At 39.1% G+C, this 18,905-nt stretch overlaps 2 protein-coding genes across 3 annotated transcripts in view; one reads left to right on the forward strand and one right to left on the reverse strand.

The window, feature by feature from the left end:
• Positions 1 to 18,905, reverse strand: part of LOC107562773 (uncharacterized) — a 30,456-nt gene that overhangs the window by 5,746 nt on the left and 5,805 nt on the right. Inside the window, exons 2-3 of the mRNA XM_016247530.1 lie at positions 15,588 to 18,685; positions 13,911 to 15,078 (exon numbers count right to left, since the gene is read on the reverse strand). Coding sequence (XP_016103016.1) covers positions 15,045 to 15,078; positions 15,588 to 18,523 — 2,970 coding nt within the window. The 5' untranslated portion in view covers positions 18,524 to 18,685 and the 3' untranslated portion in view covers positions 13,911 to 15,044. The remainder of the gene's footprint in view (positions 1 to 13,910; positions 15,079 to 15,587; positions 18,686 to 18,905) is intronic.
• Positions 1,045 to 13,039, forward strand: LOC107562865 (DNA topoisomerase 1-like). 2 transcript variants are annotated; one of them, XM_016247714.1, is made up of 21 exons: positions 1,045 to 1,202; positions 1,607 to 1,631; positions 4,782 to 4,878; positions 5,120 to 5,240; positions 5,426 to 5,472; positions 6,125 to 6,211; positions 6,406 to 6,481; positions 6,570 to 6,667; positions 6,851 to 6,966; positions 7,348 to 7,469; positions 7,559 to 7,681; positions 7,790 to 7,977; positions 8,055 to 8,199; positions 9,370 to 9,513; positions 9,767 to 9,952; positions 10,850 to 10,918; positions 11,052 to 11,166; positions 11,257 to 11,384; positions 11,513 to 11,607; positions 11,726 to 11,875; positions 11,962 to 13,039. In XM_016247714.1, the coding sequence occupies exons 1-21, from the start codon at positions 1,170 to 1,172 to the stop codon at positions 12,062 to 12,064; spliced, it is 2,268 nt and encodes a 755-aa protein (XP_016103200.1). In that variant the 5' UTR covers positions 1,045 to 1,169; the 3' UTR covers positions 12,065 to 13,039. The 2 variants fall into 2 exon arrangements, with proteins under 2 accessions (XP_016103200.1, XP_016103130.1); XM_016247644.1 differs by having other exon boundaries at positions 6,125 to 6,210; positions 6,402 to 6,481.

Genomic DNA, 18,905 nt, shown 5'->3' on the forward strand with positions numbered 1-18,905 from the left:
GACTTGACATTCTAAACTTTGAGGTCTGATTCTCAAACAATCGTTCTGTTGAATGGGTTCTTTATATTATATTATTGCAAAATTAATAAATTTTTTCTGAAACATAAATCAGGAAATATTATTTCACTGATTGGCCATTCATATATGAGTGTAGATATGCACATAGTAATAGTTTTATGTATAAATAAAAGTAAATAAATAATATAAATAAATAAATAAACAAAGATCAATGTACAGACCACAGTAGTTTGTTGTTAGGCCCAGTTATTTAGCAGAATCCTATGGCATTTCCTTGTCATTGACCTTTAAATTGTAAACTGTGAATCATATTAAGGTTATAATTTTTTTTATGGCAGTTGTTAAAGACACAAAGATCATACATAACACGTGGTTGCAAAACAATTTCCGCCTTTGTACATCTGTTGTCTGGACAGAGATAGGCCTACTGCAGGTTTAAGATAAATGCGGCCATTGAGAAGCAGAGCATTGTACATGTTAGTGAGCACACACACAAAATACCGTTAGGGATTCGATGATAACAAAGGCATTGAAACAAATAGTTCTAATAGTACTGATTTGTTTAAATGACAAGAAACACATGGCAGCACAACTTCTAAACAGGCTAACTCGTCTCAGTGTATGAAAATATCTCTGTAGCTGCAAGTAATCTTGAGGAGGACTGATTTTTTAAACAAATCAACTATGTTTAAAAGTCTGCCTCCTAATGCCTTTTTGTATTATTCTAATGTATAAAAAGTAAATAATACCTAGCCATGTGACATGAGGCTTTGTAGATAGTATTTTGTTGATCAAGTCAAATGTTAAAAATGTATTATTATAATTTTTAATTATTATCGATGATGATAATATTAATCTTCATAACTTCTTTCAGCAAGCCTCTCTTCAGTGGTACCACGTGGCTTTAACCCCATAGTAAATTAGGGGTGACGTCACAGAGCGGCGCTGTGCGGGCACGCGGTGTGGGAGGAGCCAGGGCAGGAATAACGCCTTTTTATCCTTTTAAACGCTTCTGACATGCGCAGTGCTTTGAATTTCGGGCTTGGTCTGTTACACAACTGTGTCTTTCTTCATTCTGCCTACAGCTCTTCGCCGGCATTTTACTTTAACAGGCTTTTAACAGTGTTATTTTAAAAATAAGACCCATAGAAATGAGTGGGGACCATTCCCACAACGATTCCCAGGTAAAGTGTTTGTGATTTAACGTTGTCAGTTATTTTTTTTCTTTCTTGAGGGTTTGTAGTCACTAGCTCGGCTGTTTAAATTCCATCCGCAGCGTCAGTCTTCCCCCAGCATGCTAAGCTAACAGGCACTAGAAGTCGGCTTTGAATAGAATAATTTCATATTTTCAGCTCTTGCTGTCCATTGACGCTTTTCTTACATTAACGTGTCCTAACAAATGCGTCATTTTGGGAATTAAAACTTTATATAGTCCCCTGTCCTCCGCAGCAGTGGTATTTAAACGCTGTTTTATGAACAGGCTTGTTAGCTTGAGCGCTAACCCTCCGACTAGCATCAAGTTGAAAGTTAGCAGCCTATTGACACGGCACGATTTAACATTAACTTATACACCACTGTTTTTCCGCAGATCGACTCGGGATCCAGACATAATGGTGAGTTGGACTTGTCTAATCACCACATTATGATATTGATAATTCAAATGTACGTTTTACACATCTAACGTGATCGCTCAGGAGCTTGCTTGACGACCAGTTAGTTTTAAGGACAGAAATGGCGTCCCAGAGACTAAGTCCCATCTCGCTCACTGACCAGCGCCTATTGTTCAAATTGAGCCCTAAAAAATCGTATTTACCTTGCTTTAAAATCGACGAAAAATGGCGATTTTGAAAGAGAAAGAGATTTTTTGCCAGTTAGTATAGCTTGATCATTTGTAGAGTTAGAAAAACGGTCTAACGAGGCTTGTGAAAGTGAGGGTTTGGGGGTTGAGGACTTAGTCTCTGCGCCATTTTCTTTTTCTCTGTCTAGCGGTCTGAGTGTAGTGAACGTTAAGTGCACATCGACGTGATTATGGAGGCGAAGGATTGAGAAACGTGCGTGACCTGTTCCGGATCCACGCACGAAAATAAACCCTCAACCTCAAAAACACATTTATTCGATGAGATGTGCTGAAAAATGCACGTTTACTAATCAAATCAGTAACTGCAATTATCTAGGAATCTGGCATCTTTAAAACTCATCTTTTCTGATGAGCTGTACTGTAATATAATCTGCCTCAGATGAACAATTGCAACAAGATTTAATAAACTTGAATGAGCCTGTGCTGTGGGATTTCATTAGACCTATACCTGATTTCACTCAAGTGTCAATGGTGAGATCAGTTTGGTCATGTAGGTTCAAAACATGGTCAACCAAAGGTATTGCAAAATAACATTGTTTTTATAATGACTAGTTTTTTTTTTAAAACCTCCAAAAGATCAATGAGATTGTTCCCCATTTCTGTACAGTCTTGGCAAAACTTTTAAGATGCCATGACAAGCAATCCCAGTGCACTAGACACCTGTTTTTTTTTTTTTTTTATGCAATGCATTATTTAGGTGCCCATTGTAAACAGTTAGTTGATTATACATGAACATAAATGTAATAATAATTATAATAATTTATGCATTTAGCAGACACTTTTATCCAAAGTGACTTACAGTGCATTCAGGTTATAATTTTTTTTTTACCAGTATGTAATGTAAACTCCATAAATTATTTTATTCACATTTCTGACACACAAACAGTTGGGTGATAAGATGGGAATATTATACACAACTTTTAAAAGGCATCATTGACATTTCTGGCACTTTTTACATTTTAATTTAATATAATTATAGTAATATAATTATTATTCAAGTTATTTTTTTTAAAAACTAAGCAAAACTGCAGCTGAACATAACAGGCAGTGATTGTGCATTTTCATTTTACTGTAATTTGTTCAAACGAGTCTGTGAATTTTAGGCTAAATGATTTGTCGATGTTTTGGGCACTTTTAAAAAAAAAATTTTTTTAACTACAGTAATTATGTAGGTCATCTCATAAATTAGCCTTTTTTTGTTACATTTAAAATCCACAACCTCCTTACTGTGAATGGGCATGATGATTCTGATGGTCATTTTTGTTTCCCTTAATAAGAGCAACTAGGATGCTTAACCCATGACTGTGCTGATGCACAAGCTGCATGTTTACACCATGTCATTCCACTGAACATCCACCAAGTGCTTAACTTAAGCAAACGCAAACCCATGCTCAGGCCTGGCAAATAAAATTAGACAATGTATTTAATAAACAATGACATGATTTGTGTAAAATTGCTTTATTTTGCACATTCTGCATGGTCTTCCCATACTTGACCACATTTGCATGGCTAATGTGTACCAGAAACTATGTAATATAAATGTTATCATAATGGCGTTTTGTTTTTATTGGATATGAGGGAATGAGTGTTGGCCTAGCAGTCTTTAAAATTACACAGAGACTGTGTTTGTGTAAGGTTAGCATGTACTTTGAATATAATTGTGTTTAGAAGTGATTATAGTACATGAAGCTTTTCTTTAGTGTTTCTTTTGTTTGATTACCTCAGTATGTTCTTTTTAGTCAAAAGGCTTATTTCAGTCATATAGACTCAGACTTCATTATTTTGGGTTTGCTTTTTGTTATGAAGCTCCAGCATGTAACAGTTCTGCTGACAATGAACTTGTCCACTAGAGGGTACAGTTCACAAATAAGTTCTCCACAGTCCCAGATGTGCATGTGTTTTGCTGAAGGGCAAAATGAACATGCTGAATAGTTGGCCCATAGTGAGGATTTTTATTTTTGCATTTCTATATGTGTGTGTATATGTGTATATGTGTGTATGTATGTGTGTGTGTAATTTTTTTAAAATGAAGGCTAAAAGGTAATCCCATGCATATTGCTGAATGTATGCCTGAACAGGAACTCAGTTAAGGATGCATATCTAGAGGTAGGGAAAGGTTTGTCGCGTTTGGTAATGCGCTCATGCGTACTGTGGAAGATAAAGGATTTGATTTCATGTCCTAACTGAGCACTCCTGTCCCTCTTAATGCTTGAATGCATCCCATTGTAACATGAGGTTCATTGTTTATCTGTGCTCTTAAAGGATGACATTTGAGTTCGTTTGGATTCCGAAGCCTCCTGCTTTCTCACTGTCCGCTACAGTTTCAGTAGAATATGCCTGGCCCTCTTGTAACCCAATCCGGCCTACCAACCTACACATTTCCTAAAGCAATAGTTCTCTCAGAGTAAACAGTCTGCAAAGAATGGTGCCGCTATAAACACCATACGTAGCTGAGAGTGAAAACTGGACACTTCACGTCAAGAGGTAAAGTGCCAAAATCTGCAAGGTGTGACTAATGTGTCTGCAGTAGGTCGGGCGAGGACAACCCAAAATGTGTCATGCCATACTTATTTCAAACCAGTTGTCTGTAAATGGTATTCAGCGTTTGGCAGGCTTGTGCAGGTCACTCTGAAATGATTTCTCATCCAGGTGTGAGCAAAATGAGCCGCCATAATGTTTCCAGATGAACTACTGTCTTATTCTTTGCCTAGTTTTTGTGAATACCTATAGCAGTAAAACAATTTCAATGTGGAGGTCTGTTTGACTTGATTCTTTTGTACACTTTCTAACCCCCAGTTAGCTGTGCTTTTGAATCTGTCTTTCCTGTTCCAGGGACATACTTTTGTTGCCAGGTGTTCGTTGCCTTTTGAATGTGCTACTTAATCTTTAATTTCTTTGTTGGCAGATTCTCACAAACACAAAGATAAATACAAGGACAAAGAACACAAACACAAGGACCATAAGAAAGACAAAGAACGTGAGAAATCAAAGTACAGCAACAGGTATGACGTCACTGTTATTCACGCCTACGGTAGACATATAGGCGCTTTATAGCCCAGTTTGCTCTTTACGGGGTGTGTTTGATAAGCAGGGCGTGGCCTTCAATGTTCAGACCACAGGAAGGAATGTTGGCTTTACTGCAACTTCCTTTGTAAACACTATCATCTATTTGGAGCCGATTTTGTTGATGGACCAGACCATTGTGGCAATTAGATCACGGCATGTTTTATTGCATTTTGGCAGCGAACACAGGGACTCCTCGGATAAAAAGCACAGAGATAAAGATAAAGAGAGGCTGAAGCTCAAAGATGGATCTTCAGACAAGCAGAAGGACAAACACAAGGAGAAGAAAAAGGAGGAAAGGGTGGGCAGAGGCCTCTGTTACTTTCACATTGCAACAGTTTTATCTGAGCTAAATCCTCTGGTTCTGGAGGAGTTGTAAATAGTCTTTTGTGATTCACACAATATTGAGTGCTGTTACTGACCTCTTTCTGTTGTGTGTATTTGATTTGTGTGTTTTTTTTTTTTTTTTACTTCCTTCTTCAAAAGTCTTTCGATGGCAAGCCCAAAAAAGAGAAAGAGAATGGATTTGAAAGGTGAGTAAGAACCCTGTATGTGACGGTGAATGACACAACTATAAGATATGAATGCCATGAGTAGCTCTGACTTGTTTAAGATACGCGTCTCTTTTTTTCTTTTTAAAATGACAGGACTGTTTATGAAATCATTAAAAAAAATATATGTAGAAAAATCAGCAATTCAAATTAGAATACTGAAATGACTCTAGAAGCACACTTCATTTTCCAAAGTTGGGAATCATTTAGTTGCTACATACCTCACAATATTAGTGAACTTCCTACACCTTTTTACTCTTAATCTTGTTGTTTGGTGTAATGGTATCTATACTTCCTCTAAACACCAAATAGGTGCGATTATGTAAATTGGGCTCAGATATTAATGCTTTGGGTTTCTGAAGTCATCAGTTCAACTTCTTTCAATAGTTACTTGTTTTGTACTGAGGGGATTTGAGTTCTGAAAGTTACAGTATGTTTTCATTTTAAAGTGAATTGTTTCTCCAAAGATCAAGGAAAATTTCATTTCCTTGTGATATGATCCCTTTAAGATCAATTGCGTGGTTGTAATCACATAATTAGAAGCATGAATTTATCTTGAGACAATTTAAAAGGGTTCTCAGTTTTGATCAGATGAGCAAGAAAATGAATAATGCTTGTCTTATCCTTCACGCAGCCCTTTCATTAAGTCTGAACCTGAGAATGACTTCTACCACTCTCCTAAACACGAGAAGTCTCTGAAGAGAGAGCGCGATGATGACGAGTAAGTGACATTGCATTCGCAGGCCATCTTGAACTCGCATGTGACATAAGAACCGTCCAATCTTTTTTTTAGTCACGAAAGCACATTGATTCGCTTATCTTTGTTTAAAACGTGAAGCGTTCGAATAGAGCAGGTTATATGGTAAATGAAAGGTGTGGAAATACCAGACATCTTAATGTTTTTGTTTTCTTCAGTGCCGAGTTCAAGCCCAAAAAAATTAAAACCGAGGAAAGAGAAAAGAAGGCAAAGAAACGGAAACAGGAAGAGGAGGTTAGTGGATGAAGCTTATCTCTCCAGGTTACACTTTACAAGAATTGTCTTTAAACTTAATTCATGTGAATCTTTTGATTTGCCATAGGACATTAAGCCCAAAAAGAAGACAAAAGTCAAGAAAGGAGAAGCTGTCACAGATGGCAAGAAAAAAGCAAAAAAAGAGCCAGAAGAGAAGTGGAAATGGTTAGTCTCACATCCTCTGATGGTTAAGTAATTGTAGGCTGACTCCTCGTCTTCTGATTTATTCGGGGATATGGTGCAGATCACAAATGCCCTTGTTCTGGCACTTTGCACAGCCGTTTTGGTTGCTTGTGTTGGGATGTTGGTTTACATCCTTCCATCTCTGTGCTTTTTCATACCATTTAGGTGGGAGGAAGAGAGGTACACAGATGGCGTGAAATGGAAGTTTTTGGAACACAAAGGGCCTGTATTTGCGCCACCATATGAGCCTCTTCCCAGCAATGTCAAGTTCTATTATGACGGTACGTCCTTTAATGACTCAATGGCAGTTCACAAGGTGGGTAGATCATCCTATTCAGGGGTTGCTCTGTTTGGACTGCCATCAAAACTGTCGGAGAAGCAGGTGTTGGGTTGTGTAAACTTCAGATGTTTTAAACACCTCTGTTATGTTGAACACTGTGTATGTGTTTTGTTTCCGTTGGTCCATTAAAGACAATGTAGATTTTTCCGACCAAACTCAAAGTTCTTTATTCTGGATGTTGGCCTTTATCTTCTATAACTGACTTTACTACATTCAGATGTTAAGGCTTTAATAACTTTGAAAAGTCCTGATAAAAGATGGATTCTGTTCTTTTGCTGCTGTTCTCAAACTGCTTAATTGATATGTTATGGTCCGTCACCAGGAAAATACATGAAACTCAGCCCTGGTGCAGAGGAAGTGGCCACCTTCTTTGCAAAAATGTTGGACCATGAGTACACCACTAAGGATGTTTTTCGGAAAAACTTCTTCAAAGATTGGAGGAAGGTAATGTTGCCAATCTGTGATCTTTCCCCCTTGCTTTTTAAATAATTGCTTATGACTTTTATTAATCTTGCTCGATCTTGTCACTTTAGGAAATGACATCTGAAGAGAAATCCAAACTCACAGATCTGAACAAGTGTGACTTTTCTGAAATGAGTGAATATTTCAAAGCTCAATCCGAAGCCAGGAAGGCCATGACTAAAGAAGAGAAACTGGTACGGTTTTACCTCTAATTTCTAAAATGACTTTTGGTGACATGTTGGCATGTTTAGTTTTTAGTACTTTTTTTTTCCTTTTTTTTTTTTTTTTTCCCCCCCTTCAAGAAAATTAAAATGGAGAATGAGCGCATTCTGCAGGAGTATGGCTTCTGTGTCATGGACAATCACAAAGAACGCATTGCTAACTTCCGTATTGAGCCTCCAGGCTTGTTCCGTGGCAGAGGTGACCATCCGAAAATGGGCATGCTGAAGCGTCGTATCCGTCCTGAGGACATTATCATTAACTGCAGCAAGTAAGGAGTGCTCATCACAGTCCGACATCAGTCCATTTGGTTTAAAACATCTTTACATCATGTGCTTCTCATTGTAGGGACTCAAAGCATCCTAAACCCCCACCTGGGACAAAGTGGAAGGAGGTGCGTCATGACAACAAGGTGACGTGGCTAGTGTCCTGGACTGAGAATATCCAAGGCTCTATCAAATACATCATGTTGAACCCCAGTTCAAGGATCAAGGTAAAAATTAGCACATGACTGAAGGCATGCTATTGAAATAGAATTTGGATTTCTAAGCACTGATTTAGCCAAGGATTGTATTTCCTCTTATTTTGTCCCACTTTATATCAAGTGGCCTTAACTACTATGTACTTACATTTAAATTAATAATTTGATACAATGCACTTATTGTGTACATGTTTTTACAGTGTACTTGTATTTAAAAAAAAAAAAAACTGCATGTAATTGCATCTGTTTATGTAATTACATTTATAATTACACTGTTGACCCATCCCTTACACCTTAACCCACTCTTAAACCTACCCGTACCACCAAACCTGTCCCTAACTGTACCCGTATCCAACCTCAATAACAGCAAAAGTGTTTTGCAATACAATGTGAACACAATAAATACATTGTACTTGTTTTTTTTCATGCAAGTACATAGTAGTTATGGCCACTTAATATAAAGTGGGACCAATTATTAATTTTTTTTTTTTTAATTTTTGGGATTTTCTGTTGTTGAATAGAAAGATCAAAATCGTTTGTAAAATTCTGATGCAATTTAATGCATTCTTGCTGAATTAAAAATTGCTGTCCACCAACGTTTACCATCCAACCTGCCAGAACTGGAGAGGCTCTGCAAGGAGGAATGGCAGAGGATCCCCAACTCCAGGTGTGAAAAACTTGTTGCATCTTTCCCAAAAAGACTCATGGCTGTATTAGATCAAAAGGGTGCTTCTACTAAATACTGAGCAAAGGGTCTGAATACTTAGGACCATGTGATATTTCAGTTTTTCTTTTTTAATAAATCTGCAAAAATGTCAACAATTCTGTTTTTCTGTCAATATGGGGTGCTGTGTGTACATTAATGAGGAAAAAAAATTAACTTAAATGATTTTAGCAAATGGCTGCAATATAACAAAGAGTGAAAAATTTAAGGGGGTCTGAATACTTTCCGTACGCACTGTATATATATATATTTTTTTAAATCTTTAAAATCTTACTGACACCAAACTTTCAAACTGTATTGTACATTGGTACCATTTCTGCCTTTGTAAAGTCAGTTTAACCAATAAATCTTCATAGGCTGTTGTATAGATATTAGCCATTTAAGTTTAACTGGCTAATATCTGCCATAACATGAAAATAGTTTTAATATTGGTGTATCCCACGTCTTGTTACTTGCAGGGAGAGAAGGATTGGCAGAAATATGAAATGGCCCGTCGGTTGAAAAAGTGTGTGGATCGGATCCGTGCGCAATACCGCGAGGACTGGAAATCAAAAGAGATGAGGATCAGACAGCGTGCTGTTGCTCTTTACTTCATTGACAAGGTTTGCATTGCTTAGATCAATGTAACATCCTTCGCGTCAAGCCCATGACCCTGAACGCTTGTGATGAATAGGTTAATTCAGAATTACTCTTTAAAAGCACTTAAAGAGTAAAGTGCATTTGGTTCAGTTAATCTTTTTTTTTTCTTTTTTCAATGGGCGTACATTTACTGTGATGGTTGTGGTATCTTTTTGAGCTAATGCAGAAGTTGAAAAGCAGAACGGTGTTATGCATCTCCATTTTTCTTTGGTGTAGCTGGCTCTGAGAGCAGGTAATGAAAAGGAGGAAGGAGAGACGGCTGACACAGTGGGCTGCTGCTCACTCCGAGTGGAACATCTAACTCTCCATCAAGAGATGGACGGCCAGGAGTATGTGGTGGAGTTCGACTTCCTTGGTAAAGACTCCATTAGATACTACAACAAAGTCCCCGTAGAGAAGAGGGTAAGTTGTAGTGTTTCTCCCCCTCACCCCCTACAGAGACGATGTTTTAAGGCATCAAAAGCACAACTCTGAAGGCTAATTTTAGTTGAATTATAAGACTGTATTCTTCAGATTAGGTCAATCTTGTAAGTTATTGCAAAAAGTTGAGTTTCCCCAAGATGGTGGACAAGAAAAACTAAATGTGGATTTATAAATACTTAATTCAATATTGAAAAGCTTCCGCAGAGGTCCGCAGCACTCTTGTGTGTTGCACAGATTGCTGAAATGGAGCGTTCCAAATCAGTCGCTTAAGAGGTTCCTTTTCGGTTAGGATGCTGCCTGAGGCATCTCATTAGGTTTTGGAACAGAGCTAATATATCCGAAACTCTGCAGCCCATGTCCTTACACCAAAAATTTCTTCTACAACTTTACAGGTTACTAATTGCATGTAATCAAGTCCTATTTACAGTTTTTAAAGCTTGTCACGGTCTAGCACCACAATATGCAATAGAATTGATTTATTATCATGCTGTTGTATGCAGTCAGGATCTTTGTTGCCAAGTTATTAACTGTTACTGAGTTTTGATTGTGCTACATGGGTAGTAGATGCCACGTGAAGATTCGTGTTCCCATATTTTCAAAACTCAAATTCATTGGCTTGTCGTTGCTCAGTTTGTTGCTTCTCTACAGTCGCCAGTTTTTGCTGTTTTTGTTTTTATTTCTCTTTTTCATTGTTTTTGGTTATGGTCTTTTGTTGTTCTACATTGCAAATGTCCTTGGGTTTGTGAAAGGCACTGTATAAATCAAATGTGGTTTTCAAATAACTGGTGTACAAATGAAAAAACATTTCAGTGCTATTGATTAGCACTAATGTGTTGGTTCTGTCTTTTGTGTAAAATCCTGTTTAAAATGTTACAGGTTTTCAAAAATCTTCAGCTGTTCATGGAGGACAAGGAGCCGGAGGATGACCTCTTCGACCGTCTCAATGTAAGCCATCGCTTTCACCAGTCCGTTATTTATTGCTTGGAATGAAAAAAAACAAACAACAACCTTAAGCTGAATGCCTTGAATTAAGACAATGTATGTAACATGAATGTAAAATGACTTCCCTCTCTTGCAGACCTCTATTTTGAACAAGCATCTTCAGGAGCTGATGGATGGACTTACGGCTAAAGTGTTCCGTACTTACAATGCCTCCATCACACTACAGCAGCAGCTGAATGAACTCACAACCTGTAAGTACCGTTCACCGTATGTAAAGAGGATCAAGTTAACAGACCCGGTCATGATATGTACAGTATGTGACCTCAAGTGTATTTGTTCAGCTGAAGACAATGTTCCTGCAAAGATCCTTTCCTACAATCGTGCTAACAGAGCAGTAGCCATCTTGTGTAACCACCAGAGGGCACCACCCAAGACGTTCGAGAAGTCAATGCAAAATCTTCAGACAAAGGCAAGAGACGTTTGTGACCTTGTCCTCGTTGTCTTTATGCTGTTTTTTTTTTTTTTTTTGTTAGTGCAGGGTCTGTTGGACCATCTAAATGTTTGCCTTTCCTGCATTCACTTGTTCATTAAAACCAGATTGATGCAAAGAAGGAACAGCTTGCCGATGCTAAAAGAGAACTGAAGAGTGCCAAGGCTGACGCCAAAGTACGCAGAGATGAAAAATCCAAGAAGTGAGTGTCAAAATATTTGCTTGAAGGGGCGCCCAACTGAATTTGGCCTTTTAGATGCTCATTGTGCATTCGTATGTGATTGTATGCTGCTTTAATGTTGGTTGTTTTGGCAACCCAGGGCCGTGGAGTCCAAGAAGAAAGCTGTGCAGAGGATCGAGGAGCAGCTGATGAAGCTGGAGGTACAGGCCACCGACCGGGAGGAGAACAAGCAGATTGCCCTGGGTACCTCCAAGCTCAACTACCTGGACCCACGTATCTCAGTAGCCTGGTGAGATGGCGCTTTCATATGTCGTGCAGTAAGATGCCCCTTGTCTGTTTCGGTGTCTTATTCCTTTTTATTCTTTCCTCCTCCAGGTGCAAGAAGCTTGGCGTCCCGATAGAGAAGATCTACAACAAAACTCAGCGTGAGAAATTTGCCTGGGCTATCGACATGGCTGAGAAAGACTATGAATTTTAAATCCTCTTTGCAATTTTACTGCTCCCTCCACCCCATAATTTTTTTTTTCTTCAAATTTTTATTTTTAATAGATACTTTTAAGTGATTTTCCAGCAGGTTATGAACCTGGCAAGGGAAAAGATGTGAAGCAAGCATAGTGTCGAGGAGGCCTGAATGTCATGATTTGGGTGACTGATTTTTATTTTTTTTTAGGCTGTGACCTGTAATCTTGTAGGTTTTATTGGGTCGGTCTTTTAAGAATGAAGTATGGACGGCCTGTGCGTGAGGTTGCATGGTCTTTAAGCCAGGAACTGGAGAATCAGTGGCTTGACCTTTTGAACACTTTTACTGTCTCACTCCCCTCCCATCTCTGGACAACGGGGCCTAAGGATGTCTGAAAACTATGAACTTACATGGTCCTATAGCTACTGTATTCAACTACAACTTTGCTTTGTGGATCGTTTCATATTTAGTTTTGCTGTATTTTTAGCCCTCCTGTATTAATAATGAATTCTATATTTTAATAGAAGATTTAAAAAAAAAAAAATTCAAAGAATTGCTTAAAGTACACCCATACGCCTTTTTAGGAGAAGAAATGTGTACACCAGGTGTGATATTTTATGGGAAATATGACCATGAAAAGCTGTGTGTTTAAGTGAGTGTTACATGAACTGTTCACTTTGAAACTGGAGTTCTTGTATAAACTATGTCCAGACCACAAAGTAGGATGCTTGGATGAGCTGCAGGGGACTACGGCTTCAACGATATTTCCTTAAACATGCAGAATGTGAATTTCTTTTTTGTTACAGCATATATATCAGGGTTTTGTTTCCAGTGTAAATGTGAACCAATTTCTTTTCTTTTTTTGCCTCCCTTTTTGTCTCCAGTATCCTACAGATTGTCTTTTCATGGCTTTGAGTCTCCATCTGGGTTTAACTTAATGTGTGATGACTGTATCCATAAAAAAAATAAACTCCTGTATCTGTTACTTGAAAATATCACTATTAGGATGTATTATTTCAGGGTATGGCAAAAGGGTTTTTATTTCTGAAGGGTATGTGAGGGAAATCAACATTGCCAAAAACAAATTCTGTTATGATTTTTGAGCAGTTTATTTTATTTTGTAATTATCAAGTTTTAAGGATAGACTTGTTTTAACATGGACTTTAAGAATCTTCATTTTGTTTTTTCCACTCCAGTCTGGGAAGAATTGTTGTTAGTGGCAGCCATGTAACCTTTTCCAACTTATCGAGCTCATGCCATAACCTCTGATCATGTTTTTTTTTTTTTTGCTCAATTGTAGGTTATTTAAAAATAAAACCCTACAACTTAACCTGCATGTTGTGTTTTTGAAGCCAAATCCAAATTTCTTATTTTGTCTTCCACATGCCATAATGGGTGAGATTTTGCAAAAACTTGATGCGTTACACTTAGAATAATGGGTTGAAGAACTTCCTGTGTTCCCAGAACCGTGTGAAACGAGCACTGAGTCTTGCTTTGAGAACAGGCCTCAGGAAGAACTCCGAGGGGGAGCGTAAAAAGACCCTGCCTGTTTGTCTTGGAAGAATGGCCTGTATGATGTATTAGCCAAGCTGTAGTCTTAGGCAAGGTTTCATTCCTTTTGAAAAGTGCACCCGGGACCTCTCTGTGACTCTTGCGCTCAGGAAGGTATTCTAATCATTTATTTTCTCAAGATGGTTTTCTTCTGCGCCCGCTTTATTTATGTGACAGTGCGTTGACTGTTTGCATGTGCATCGTTTTAGCCCAAGAAAGCAGTTGGAAGTTTCTTTAGAATTGGTCTCTGCTAAGTTGTGAATATCTTTCAATGGTATGAAATGCATTCAAGACACCAGTTCTTAAATTTGACAATTCTCCATTTATTACCAAAAGATTTGCAATGTGTAGAAAGGATAACACTCCAGTGCACTGTGTTCTTTTAGACAGACCTGCACAATGGGAACTGATGGGAAGGTAATACTGTAAGTCCAGATAGTATCTTTGTGTTAACTTTTAAAAGAGAAACCACATTGGATACAAATGCAAATAATAAGGGATGAAAAGCACCTGTTATTCACTTTGGATGGTCTGAACTTAGCAGCATATAAATGATGCATAATGTGTGTGTGTGTGTATATATATATATATATATATATATATATATATACTATATATATTTATATATCGTAGCCCAACTCAAACACAGGGAATATCCAGATAGCGGAGCACTTGAGCTGACTGTGAGAACTGTAATACCCCTCGGATTGTAAGCACACTGTTTTAAACTTTCTCCACCATAAATTAACATTTCTTTTTTTTTTCTTTTTCTTTTTCTTTTAAGCTTTTCACATATAATAGTCTTGTTAATGCTTATAAAAAAAACGCCTCCGAAGATATAGCAGCAGTTCTGTTGGGATTTCAAATCCTCGATTTATACACATCAACACAGTTGCTGAAAAGCTTGTTTGTGCAGCCAGTCATAGAACTAGAAAGGTGACGTTTAAGGCAATGTCTGGCCAATTAGTTGTGTGTGCAGACAGACACCACTAAAGCGAGTTATAGTGCATGATTTGTCGCTAACTGCTCAATGTTGTGTGAAAAAATAAGCCATGGAGAACTTATTTGATTTGGACATGAAGGAAAAACGGGTTGGAATATCCCAACGACTATCGTAAAACCCAAGGCATTGCAGAAGTGCTGATTATCTGACATATTACAAAGTATCACAATATCTAACTGACATTCCTAACGTCCAGTACACCCTCAATAGTGCAGTTTCAAGCATATACATCATAGTTTCCTACACAGAATTTACCTACATCAAATCAGACCTACATTTGTAGTGGCTACTCTCTAGATTGGGCCACCTTCGGAAAACTCAAGTCCACTGACTAGCACAAATGTGTTACAATCTCATCGGCTGTCATATTGAAAGAAAACAAGAAATGTAATGTTCAGGATGAATACGGGATCCTCGGCCTCTTCGCTGCGCGTAGTGAAGTCCTTAAACTTTCAGAAGCTCTCCTCTCAGACAGTCCCTGTTGGCGAGAAAAAGATGTGTAAGACCAGCCCAAACACAACGAACAGCATCACACCATGAACTCCACAAGAGATCTGAGAGTCCGGCACTTTGCTACACACAATTTTCATCATTTATTCACGTTAAGACACACTTTGAGTAAATCTATAATTCATTAGCTCTGCCTTCACTAACGCCAAAAATAGCCTTTTAAATAAAGCACATAATCATGTGCATGGCAGTGACTAATCAAAAATAAGTTGATCAAAAGGCCAAATGTTGTTAATATGCACATAATTTAATTCACGTTTCCCAATTAAACACATTTTTAAATTTGCACTACTTTGATTATCTTAAACACTGTTATGTGATGTGACAATCCAAGAGTAGTAGACAGCAGTTGAAGACTCAACAAGTCAGTTGCTAGAAAAACTACAATGCGTCTCTTGGGAAGACACTTAAAATTAGCTGTTTTTATTTTTCTCAAATAACCTGATCAATGGTCCATCAATGGTCTGCAGCCATTACCTTGATTGACTGTCTTGCGCTTGATGCCCCCTCAAACTCTGGTTGCCCATTGGTTGCTGATGCTCCTCATCTTTTATCTCCCAGTAGTCTTGTTCTCCTGTAGTTGGTTTGTCTAAATCCATCGTTGCCTCCTTTGATTTTTTCTTTATCGGCAGCATAGGAGTTTCAGAGTCTAGACTCTGAAGAATAATTTTCCGCTCCGGCCGTAGATCGCGGTTAAATTGCTCTGTTTCAAGCCCCACAAGGTTTTCTGGTTGATGTGGTTCAGTGTTACTTATATCAGATATACGCTCCTCAGCCTCCACCGGTACATGCCGGTAGCTTTCGTGCCATTCTGAAGACTGGTTTTTATGGCTGGGACCACCATCATTGATCAAGTTCTCCAACGGCTTGCTGATTAGCTGCTTGCTGTTGGTCTTGTACAAACTCTCTTCTTTGTTCAATGCTATTACGTTTATCTTCATAGGGCTCACATTCGGCTCTTCATGATAGTCACTGTTGCTTTCCCATTGGTCCACTTCCTGTATGTATTGTCGTAAAAGTGGCATGCCTTGTTTAGCCTTGTTAGTGTTATCTTTTGTGAAGGTATGTAGTGTGTTAATTAGGTTGCTATGCTCGTTCTTGTCAGCCTTGTAAAACGTATTTGTAATTCCGCTGTGCTGTTCAGCTCTGCTGTTTTGCGCTATGTTTCTGTGCAATCTGTCTCTATTAAAATGTGATTGCTTACAGTCTTTGTCTAAGGCAGGTAAGTGCTTGGGGTCATGTTCCTTGTAGTGGACAGCAGTAAAGTCTGTGGACTTGACCTGAGGTGTTCCCAGCGGGGTTTTTGGAGAATGTTGCTCTTGAGGAGCAGAAAGGGATGGAGAGGAGTGTTGACTTGTTTCCTCCTGAAGACATGAACTTGCTGAAGGGCTAGACTGAAGGGAGCTCTGGGGCATGTTACTAAATGATCCCCCCACAGCAGACTGGGAGTCTGTCAAACAACGTATGTGGTATGGTTGACCTTGGGGTGCAAGAAACTGCTTTTGTTCTGGGAATGGGTTATGGATAAAGCTTTGCTTCAAAGTCTCTGGTTGCTCAGGTAATACCTTGTCCTTTCCAAGGGATGGATCCATGAGACTTCCAGGCTGTGGAACCAGGCTATGGGTAAGGGGTGGTATAAATTCTTCAGCTTGTATGTTGCTGCTGCTGCTGCTACAAATGACACTAGTGTCAGCGTTGCTTTTGCTGGTGTGGTCTAAGATGTTTCCGTCCCTTTTAGTGCAAATAGTACTGTGGCTGGTGCTTTTATAAGTGCTTCCGTTGTTATATTTGCTGGTGGTGGCAAAGCTGTTGCTGTTTTCTTTCGCATTACCGGATGCCTTCTGTTGGCCATAAATGGAAGTTGGACTAATGTTAGATTTGCTGGTGCAATTTGCGTTCCTGTCATTGATATGGCAGTCAATTTTCCTGACAATGTTCGTCAGAGTCATAATGCTGCCCTCACTGTAACTGCTGTTTTGACTTTTGGGAACGCCAGGCAAGCAGCTAACGCCAGTCTTTATGGACGAGCTGCAGCCAGCTTCACCTTTTCCAGTGTGTCCATGATTGCTAACGCTGCCTCCTCTGCCTACAATGTTGCAGTTCACAGCTGTCCGACAAGATAATTCATTTCCAGTTTCCTTAGTGATGACAGCATGATGGATATTTACCTGTGGCGTTTGGACCACTGACTGCTGCTGCGATGTGGCCTGGGTCACACTAGGATGGCTGACTATGACCCCTCCTTTCCAACCCATTACACTTCCCTTTGGTATCTGTGGTATATAGTTAGAACTCAAAGAGTTGGACTGGACAGAAACACAGTGCTGGGAAATGGGGTGATGCATCTGGTTGCGTGACGTTTTCGTTGTGGCTTGGAATACAGTGTTGAACATCTTTCTACGCGTGTCCTCGATCTCCTCAGGAGACCAGCTGATCCCTTGCTTCAGCCTTTGGGCCGTGAACCAGAGCTTGATCTGCTCCTCTGGGAAGCCAGAGACCACCGTCAAGTAACAGAGCTCTGCTTTGGTAGGGTAAGGGAACTTACCAAAAGACGTCTTAAGAAAACTGCTTAAATCCATGGCTGGATCATAAGTGGGGATGCTACTTAGAGGGATCATGACCTTTGGGAGATCAGTGTTCAAATCAGGTGATGACGGATTAGAGTTCCACAGAGGACCACGGTTATGCATCCATGGTATCCCAAGCGTGTTGGGGATTTTATGGACCGGAGAGGCACTAATGCCACCGATGATATGTGGTGATATTGTTAGGGGTAAGGTCCTTACTGAAGTGCCATTGGTTACAGTTGCGGGCTTGTTGCTGCTAGGCTCAGCCCGGTGTACCTCAACAGTATGGGAGACAACAATTTTTTTGTGCCCCCCTTTGGTCATTTTCATTATGGGTGTCTTGGTAATGGATATTCCGGATTCACTTAAATCCTCTTCTGTAAACAGGGTTTGCTCCACTGTGATAGCCCCATCTCGTCTGGTAACCTGCAAGGAAACTCTCTTGTGTGCTGCATGGAGTTCAGGATGTGATTTTGCGTTATGTAAAGCGAGGCCTTCAAACTTCACAGCTGAAACCTTGCAAGGCAGGCAGTAGAAGTTTGGTTGAACATGAAAGTCCATGTGACAGTTGTCCATATGGTGAAGAAACAGGTTCAAATCTCCAGACTCAAAGCAGCACAGAGGGCAGCTATATATTCCCCTTTCCCAGCATGAAGTCTTCGGTTCGGCTTTTGAGAAATCATGGAATCGTTGTGTATCCTCATCTTTTGAAGAGATACTAAGGATGCTGTCTTCGGGTATTGTGGGCAGGAGCTCAGGTAAGCATCCTAGTATGATGTCCTCCCGCATGTGCTTGCTTTTTGATGGAATCATACAGGGAACAGTGGATTTCCTCTTGCTGGCCATAGTATAGGATTGCGCAGATGAGTGAAGTGTTAGAAACAAATACTGGAATTGTATGGAGTTGAGGTGTCATCAGCCAGCCGTGATGAACCAGAAACTGGTGAAATTTTCAGCTATCAGGACTTCCCATTGTAAAAGGGAGTGAAGTAACAACTCCCTGTGAACCTAAGGAGAGAAACATGACATTTTGATATAAAACGCTGTGATACAAAATTAAAAAAAATTAATGTCAGCATGGGATATGCATTAAAAAATGTTTCTAAAAGAGAGACGGTTATTGAAATGCTCTGCTCTGTTCAATGTTTATTATAATCAAATCACTAATATGAAAGTAAAATTCTATTTACCTTTTCCTAGTAGAGCTAAATACAGTTCATTATTAAGA

This window comes from Sinocyclocheilus grahami, unplaced genomic scaffold (assembly GCF_001515645.1).
Source record: "Sinocyclocheilus grahami isolate Dianchi unplaced genomic scaffold, SAMN03320097.WGS_v1.1 scaffold3.1, whole genome shotgun sequence".
NCBI lineage: Eukaryota > Metazoa > Chordata > Actinopteri > Cypriniformes > Cyprinidae > Sinocyclocheilus > Sinocyclocheilus grahami.

Bases quoted from the DNA above. Each gene is read 5' to 3' on its own strand.
- LOC107562865 (XM_016247644.1), top strand. From the start codon at position 1,170: ATGAGTGGGGACCATTCCCACAACGATTCCCAG. The intron at 1,203-1,606 runs GTAAAGTGTTTG...GTTTTTCCGCAG, and splicing joins ATTCCCACAACGATTCCCAG to ATCGACTCGGGATCCAGACA. The intron at 11,608-11,725 runs GTGAGTGTCAAA...TTGGCAACCCAG, and splicing joins AGAGATGAAAAATCCAAGAA to GGCCGTGGAGTCCAAGAAGA.